Raw genomic sequence first — 9,119 nt, forward strand, 5'->3', positions numbered from 1 at the left:
TAATACTTGATCTTCCTCTCTGAGCTATGAATTTCCTTGCCTGAGGAAATTCATAGCTGCTCTAGGAAACTGCAGAGTGTATTGCTTTTTCCTTTGGTAATGGTAATGGAGTTTACATAAAAATTGGTTACCTTAAAGCATCGATATTGACCACATATTTTTTATTGCATGACAAACAGCTTGGTCAATATTTGAGAATCTAGGATAGTTCTCTCAGAATTGCCATTAAGATTTGAAACCTGCGGGGAAATTTTCTTCGTGTTTTTCTTTGATTAATAAGTTAGTGATGACATGGTTATGAGAAAGAATAATTGGAGATCTCAAATTTCTACTGTCGTTTCTGTGGAGATCTTTGTCTTAGTTTTTATTAGTCCCTTTTATTGAGTAAATGTTGCTATGTTACAGTTATCTTGTCTTCATACCTTTTTTCAACTTGAGATTCAAACTTTTATTTTAAGAGATTCAAAACTTTTTCCTTGTATTAATTTTAAGAGAACTTTTTCTGCTTGCTCATATTCTGCAAAAGTAATGTTACCAAACACGTGATCTGTAAGTTCTGACTTTTTGGCAGAATCATTTTATCAGAGCTATCATCCTTACTGTCTTTTTACATGAAGAATATCTGTTGTGGAATTAATCTCTTTTATTTATGATGTTAGTAGCTGTTACATGATACATTTTCTTTTCTCTGAACTTATTACAGATTCATCGGGTTGTACTGGTTCATAATAAGTGTCAATAATTAAGTTTTCCTTCAGCCATTGTGGATTGTTCCACCACTTAGCCTTCACTAATTGTTGTTAAGTACATCCTCTTGAAGATGGATCTGCTGAGTTCTGTGAATCCGCAACGATATAACAATAATTTGTGCTACTAAGTTTTCTAATTTCATTCATTATATTAGGCCACAAATGTAGCCCAAACATCTTCTCATTTAATCCAACAAAAAAAAGCATTACTTGAATCTATCAAGTATAAAGTTTAATGTCCATTAGATGTATGTCTCTTCTTATCATTGCAGCTAGTTGAGCAACCAGTGAGGCAAACTATTAATTCTAAGTGAGGTATTGTTGTCACTTTTATTGAAGTTATTCTAGACTTAGCTTGTACTAACTGACTATGTGCCTTTTTATTAGTTTTTATTGTAAGAAATATGCATGTTGCCTAGGCCATTTTGCTGTGTGTTGACTCATTTTATCAGGTTTATAATCCAACGAGGAATTTTAGTATCTTTAAAGAATTTGACTATGCCATAAATTAAATGTTTTTGAAATCTTCTCTGGCACTTCTTGATTCCATGAGAGTTTCAGTCTGCAACATTTTTACAGTACTAATTTAGGCAGCAGATTCAAAAAATAAGAGAATCCAGTTGAATCAAAAATTGCTTGAGCTAAGAATAAAATTTTCCTTTTCATTACTAATGATACTCCTTGTGCTGGAAAGTTCTTTGTATCGCAGATGAGAATATCTTCTTTTATGTCCCAGACAAAGACTAATACAGAAATACAATTTGTTTCCAATTTTTATATGCTTTTAAAGAAAGTTCACTTTCTGAGAATAATCTGGGCTTCTCATTTTTCTCAAGTGTATTTTATTGCAAGTCCAGAAGAGCATCTGACATTATCCTTTTTGCTGACTTTATAAATTTCTCAACTTCTTCAAAATTGTTGAAACTAGCATGCAATTATCAATGTAAAATGTTCGACTTTTTGGCTGTTTCTTGATTTTTTTCCTCAGCATTATCCAAATGATATGCTATAATAGCACCTAATAAAAAAATCTGATGTGTACACCACATGACTTCCTTGTACTGAATATTAAATTATACGCATTTTTTCTTGCATTTCATTTAAACTTATTGGATTGAATTAAATATACTTCGTCAATAGCGCATAAACCACAATAGAATAAATGCACTCTTTTAAATTCACCATATTTGTTTATCATAGCGACACTCTGGCGCTAGGTTCACTAGGTTATATTTCGTTCATATTATAACTCAATGCACAAAATTTATATCATTTGGAGAATTATCTAATCATTGTCACATGTTCTATTCGAATACTATACTAAATCTAGAATGATGTATAAAAGAAATTAAGCAAATAAGACAAAAATGAAACAGTTTTTCACAGACGATTCAATATTTGTCATTCAATTAACTCAGTTCTTACTTTGCAACAAGGCAAAAATACATAAAAACTGAAAATATCTTAAAAATTACAAAGTAAATCTTAAACACTTATTTCCTCGAAAAATTCTAGAAAGTATTAAGCATGATTTAATTCGCAGTAATAAATGAAGGCATTATCTTTGTTGTTGCAAAGTTTATTCTCTCTAGATTGGCAACAAATCTACTATTGTGCTGTTTCAAATGTAGGCATAAAAACCTTAACCCAAAGATAAGAACAACATAATTCAATCATTTTTAAAGCAAAAAGTGCACAATTTACAAACATATAAGAGTAAAGAAACTGAGATCACTGAGCCAGGTAACAGAGTGGATATATATATGAATATATGTATATACGTTTGGTGCGGCCGAATGCAACCAAAATATGAGATGCACATCTACATGTTATAGCAGTCCTATATACAAAATTTCAACGTTCTGAGGCTATTTATTTTCGAGTTATGCGAGATACATTCGTAGAGACACCACGAAAAATTCTCTTCAGAATTCATTTTAAAGCAGTTTTATAATTTTTTAAGTTATAAATTTTAAAGAGTCTTTTATTCTGTCCTTACATACAGATGTCACGCAAAAACATTGTTAAATTGCATTCGATAGAGGTCAAAATAGATATTTTCGTTGAAATATACTGCCTGAAACTTTGCGATTACAGTACTTCCTTTTTACTTCATACAATGAAGTAAAAAAGGAAGTAATTTCATTTGGAGTGTATGAAGTAAAAAAGGGCTTGAAATTACTCCAATTGGTACTCTGCAATTGATAGATCACTAAATTATTTGAATCACCATGTAGTCAAACTTAGCTGCAGAATGTCTTGATATGTATCAGCTTCTATATCTTTTCAGATGAAATCATAAAATTATAAAAGGTATCAGTTCTACCATAATTGGACCCTTTTCTAAGCAAGAATTGAGAGAAACAAAATTTGCTTTTATGTTATGTTATGACAAGAAAACAAACATTTGGTGTTATATTTCATAATTTTCCCCTTACTATCCATCCCAAATAAGTTTTAATTGCAGTTAATCCATATTTCAATTTCCTCACTCTGCCAGTCATCAACTTCCCGGCAATATTTGGCCGGATAAGAAGTTGTATTTTTGTAGATCTTGATTATTATTGTAATTAATATGTGTAGGATTACTATTTGTAGTAATATTGTGTTTTATTATTTGTAGTACCTTTATTATTATTGTAATCTGTCAGCAATATTCCTTGTCATCTAAGTTCTTTCATCCATATTCCTTTTGTCACGCATTTAACCGCAGCACATATTTCATTTTGGTCATTAATGTTTGGTCATAAAGTACATTTATAAGAACCTTCTATACTGCTTATTTGAAATTCGATAATTTTATGCTTCTGAACTAATTCCGTACATTCAAAAAGATTTATGTCTCATTTTTTTCTTCACTCGCTGGTTCATACCCCCATATCTGAAGCCAGTTCTTTAAAAAAAAATATGGTCTTTGAGACCAGTATCAACAAGGACTCTAATAAGCCAAGCAATTCTAATTTCCATGAATTCAGGACTTCAGAGTTGGCATCAGTACTTCTGGCATATTTGTTTGATTCATTAAGAGTATGTCGTTTAACTTTGGCTTTCTGGTCATGTTTATTCATTTTGGTTTCCCTGCATTCACTTTCCCTGGACAACACAAACAAATCGTTAAATGTACCATACATTTAATAAATTTTTTGCAGTTTTTAGATATACATTTAATAGATTTACACTCTATAAAATCCTGGTTCATACCACAAAAAGCACAGTTTCCTCTTTTTTTTTTTTTTTTTTTTTTTTTTTTGTCTCTTTCCATTTTGTCAATTCATCTTTAAAATGTCCCTTGGCTGTAGGAATTTCAGTCTGCTGTGCCTCCCTGTTTTTTATTTTTTGAAAATATTTTCGTTTGTGATCAGCTTTTTACATTAAACCCTACCCTGACTATTTTTATTCTCTTTTCACCTTCAACTCTTTTTTTTTTTTTTTTTTTTTTTTTTTTCTTTATGTGAAATATTATTAATAGTTCTAATTTATTTGTTCACCTTGTCAGCTCAAGCTAAATTTATTCCCCATAATCTTAAAATATGATCTAGTAAACAGGCTTCAATCATAGGATACAGCATAGGAACATATTATGTGGTTGCAATCTTTAAATTTTTTTAATACATAAAGTATGTTTGTGTTTTATCATGGTTTAAAAACAGAAATTTTATATGCAGAATTACTACTATTTTTTATTAGTAAACAGAGTAGTTCCCTCACATACCAAAAGATCGTTTTTCCCAAATCTATCTCTCTTTTTTCAAATATTTGATAGCTTTATTATAGTTTTCAGAAATAAGTGGAAAACGCCCTACAGGATCTCATTTTTAGGTTCAGATTTCACAGATTCAATTTTCTGACCTTCATGAATTTTTCTAAATTGCTGACAAAATCCTTACCATTAAACTTTCTTCATTCGATTTTAGGAAGCTTAAATTTCCTTTTAACAGCTTAATTTTTATCTCTCTGTAAAATGTTATCCTTTTCGTTAAAGTAATGTTTTAGTCTAGTAACTTTCGTTTTGAAATATATTAATTTATTACTGTGTGATTCAATGGTTTCTATTTCTTTTTCAAATTCATCATTAGAACATTTGGCACTTTTAATTGTAGTATCTGCTTATCCAAAGTATTTATTTTTTGCTATTTATCATTATGTTGAGCGAAAAGAACAGTAATCTTATCTAAATCTAATGTATCAATCTTTAAAAGTTCATCCAAATTATTCTCAGTCTTAGTAAAATTTATTCTTCAACACCCTCTAAAGCATTTATGTTCTTTGTAATTGAAATCAAAAATAGTGTTATCACAGTCCATATAGCAGATTCTAATAAATAATTCAAACTTCTACAAATATTCATTTCAGAATCAAACAGTCAATTTTTAACAATAATACTATCTGTTTAAAATAAAAACTCAAAAGTCTTTATTTCATAGTTGTGATAAATCTTAAAACGAAGTTCTCGGCATCCTGTCGTTAACACCATTTGTTATACATTGAAATATAAAATATCTAAATCTTAAATCAAATTTATTTTTTATTTGGATTCAGTCAGGCTGTCAAGTAAATCTTCATCAATTCACTAGTAACTGAACTCAAAACTATATTCATAAATTAAATACATCACAATAGTTGTTTACATAGTTTGTTTAGTATCATTTCTCAGTTCTCAACGAAACAAAACAAAGTAATCTACATCATTCGAGTGCTGTTACTCAGCACCCTCTATCCTGTCAATTTCATGATTTCCTGGTAATGTGATTTTGAGTAAAAACATTCTGAATTTTACAGCCCAATGCTCACAAACTTTCAAATATGAATTTATTGTTCTTTCCATATCATTTTATGTTATTTATGTTATTTGTATTTTTAATTTTGTATTTGTTTAAAGTATTGCATTTTTATTTTGTAGGATTTCACTCAAGAGCATTTTGTACAGTTTATGGGTCTAATGTCACAAATACAGCAAAGGTATGTCATTATAATCTTAATAAGTATGCATGCATTATATATATATATGTATATATGAGATTAAATTCGGCTAGGGCCCACCAGTGGCCGAGCGGTAAAGTCGCTGAACACTGGTAGTTCGGTCCGAGGTTCGAATCCTGCGAACGGGCTGGCTGCATATGCGTTTTCGTGGTTTTCCCCATGTGTAACGTGTATGCGAGCCAGTTTCCCTTAGAAAGTCCTCCACGAAGGCATCCCTCCCCTTAGGCAGATAGCCCTCGAGGCTTTGCCATAATCACACACACACACAAATTCGGCTGGGATATTGCAAAAAGCAAGATTTGGCATGCTGCAAATTAAAACCAGATGTGACAAACCATGAATTTTATCAAATTCAAATCTAAAAGGTTCTTGAATCCTTCATATAAGAGTAAGAAAAAAAAATAGTTTTTTTCCTCTTAATATTAAAAGCTTTTAATTAAATCAAAACTTAAAATCTCTGTGTGTTGAATAAATTTTGTAAAGCATTTTTAAAAAATATATTTAACAAAAGAATATGGGTGAAATTTAGCAAAGGGAAAACATATAATTAAAGTTTTTGGATCTTAAGCTTAATTTTCTCAATATAATATGATAAATAAAATTCAATAATGGGTTAAATTTGAAAAACCTTTTTTTAGAATCTTTTTAAGTGACTATAGAAAGAAGAGTATTTTTTCAGCTGTGAGCATAGCTTAAAAACAGATGTGTGCTAAATTCTGCCCAGAAAATTAATGTGTGACATTCAGGGCTGCCACAAGGGATTGTAAGTAATCTAACTCCATTGAAGTAGCTCCTACTGGATGTAGGTAAAGTTAATCATTTCAAAGTTTTAATTAAAAATTTTTAATAATAGATTTTTAGATTAATATTCAAAAGATGTGAATAATAAAAATGCACAAAGCTTTAAATTTTCAAAATCTTGATTATCTAATTTGTGGGGTTAAAAGATTCAAACGTACTATCTACGAATGACAAAAATGTGAACAGTTTTTAAGAAAGCAGGGAGAAAGCCCAAAAGCCACATTTAAATCCCAAAGGTAAGTGGATAAAGTAACATCTAGTGAATAAAATATGAATTACTATTACTAGTTTAGAGCCTAGGTAAACTACTAGTATGTCAAAAGAAGAAATGGAAAATGAACATATGCCATTAACCAGAGGGGGTATATATTAAATTTTGTTTGTTGCATTTTTGAGTTTTTCACTTGTACAGCATAGTTTCTGAAAATAATTTAAGTGCCTTAAATTTAATGAACCAAAAATTTAATTGGTGTAAGTGAAAATCTATTTTGATATGGCGTTAGAAAGACTGGAATAATTGGAACCACTGGTTCCCATAAGTATAAACCGAAGATGAAGTTAAAAAAAGTAAAATTGTTTTAAATAGAGTAAATATTAGGCATTTAATTCTGGCAATTGCATCTATCAGAAATAAAAGCAGGTTACTAGAAATTTAAATCCATTTTCAGAATAAAATGGCAAATTCAAACTTAGAAAATGAGTGGTTTAACTTTATATGGCAGACTTGAAAAAGTATACATGCTTTAAGTTATGTATTGAGTCATTCAGAAAGATGTGTGGGTTCTTTTTTATGATAAATACAAATGAAGTACAAAAACATAAAATTTCATTGAGTCATATAAGCACCATTTTGATGTATGACTTTTTTGCTATCTCTCTAGCAGCTGGAAAGTTTCTTTTTAAAAATAATCATTGGGTTGCTTTGTTAAGAACTTATCGAAGTATTGTTCAACAGTCTCTAAAGAAGAGAACTCCTGGCCATTCAGAGAATTTTGAAATGACTTGAATAGATGAAAATCTGAGGAAATTTTAGTGAATATTTGAGGGGAGAGGTTGACACAAGCCATTGCAACCTATTCAATAAGTCTTTGTCTTAAATTCATCAAAATGTTCTTCTGCGTTTAAAACTGCCATTTGGGAACAGTATTTTTCCAAATTTGTCTGATTTGGTGGGATACCTTTGTAATCTTGCAGTGCACAGAACATACAGTGGATGGACAAAAATATGGAAACACCTTGTGAAATTGTTTCTTGTTTGAAAAGAAAGATTGATTTTAATGAAATATGTAGGTGGCGCTGGCGTTTTTGACTACTGATGCCACCTATACAACTTCGTAAATGTGCTAAACAGTTCAGTTGTTGTCAGAGTACTGTTATGTGAGGTTGTCATTGCATTATGTCAGAGTTAACAGACTTCGAACATGGGCAAATTGTTGGAGCACGTATGGTAGGTGCTTTCGTAAGCAAGGTAGCCAAGGTGTTTAGTGTTTCAAGAGGTACTGTATCGAAGATTTATTCCGCATATTTGAAAAGCGGAAAAACATCATCTGCTAAATCACAGCGCGGACGAAAGTGTGTCCTGAGTGATCGTGACAGACGATCATTAAGGGCAATTGTGACGAAAAATAAGAAGACCACAGCTGCAAAATTTGCTGCTGAAATGAATGTTGTGTTACCGAACCCTGTGAGTACCAAAACAATTAGAAGGGAGCTTCATAAACAGGGAATTGCTGGCCGTGCTGCAATTGAGAAGCCACTCATCAGTGATGCTAATGCCCGTAACAGGAAAAGGTGGTGTTTAATTCGTAAAGCCTGGACTATAGAGCAGTGGAAGCGAGTAATATGGTCTGACGAGTCTTCTTTGACATTGTTTCCCACTTCTGGCCGAGTTTACGTCTGGAGAACGCCATCTCAAGCCTATAATACAGACTGCTTGTTGCCAAGAGTGAAACATGGTGGGGGTTCTGTTATGGTTTGGGCAGCCATATCGTGGTTCTCTGCTAGCCCCATGATAACTGTGTCAGGGCACATGACTGCCAAGACTTATGTGAGCATTTTGGCCGATCAAGTTCATCCCATGGTACAAACTTTGTTCCATGATGGTGATGGTGTCTTCCAAGACGACAAAGCCCCTGTTCACACAGCTCACATTGTCCAGGACTGGTTTTCTGAGCACGAAGATGAGTTGTCCCATCTCCCCTGGCCACCACAGTCACCAGACCTGAATATTATCGAACCTTTGTGGTCTAAATTGGAACGGTTAGTAAAGTGCAAAGTGCGTTCTCGTTATCCACCGCCAACATCGTTATCTGAACTTGCCACCGTTTTGCAGGAAGAATGGTATAATATTCCCTTGGCTGTATTTATCCATTCCGAGAAGACTGCAAGCTGTTTGGATGCCAACGGGTTTCCTATACCATATTAAGCAAAGAAACATGTTTTTTTAAAGGTGTTTCCATATTTTTGTCCAACCCCTGTAACTTATTTAAGATGCTGCCCTCCTCTCGATGTAATTAAAGGAATTTCTTTTGGCTTAACCCATGAGATCTTTTCTTGTAACATTATTGTACAAGATCTACTTACACAATA

General features: G+C 31.9%; 1 protein-coding gene across 2 annotated transcripts in view; it reads left to right on the forward strand.

The window, feature by feature from the left end:
- The window catches only part of LOC118182415 (lipid transport auxiliary protein 1-like), an 80,770-nt gene that overhangs the window by 45,528 nt on the left and 26,123 nt on the right, over window positions 1-9,119 (forward strand). For both annotated transcript variants that reach the window (XM_085810422.1, XM_085810423.1), the window contains one exon: window positions 5,650-5,708. In XM_085810422.1, coding sequence (XP_085666548.1) covers window positions 5,650-5,708 — 59 coding nt within the window. The remainder of the gene's footprint in view (window positions 1-5,649; window positions 5,709-9,119) is intronic.

Source organism: Stegodyphus dumicola, chromosome 2 (genome assembly GCF_044657685.1).
Source record: "Stegodyphus dumicola isolate Sdum_Otavi_A_Nest chromosome 2, ASM4465768v1".
NCBI classification, from domain to species: Eukaryota; Metazoa; Arthropoda; class Arachnida; order Araneae; family Eresidae; genus Stegodyphus; species Stegodyphus dumicola.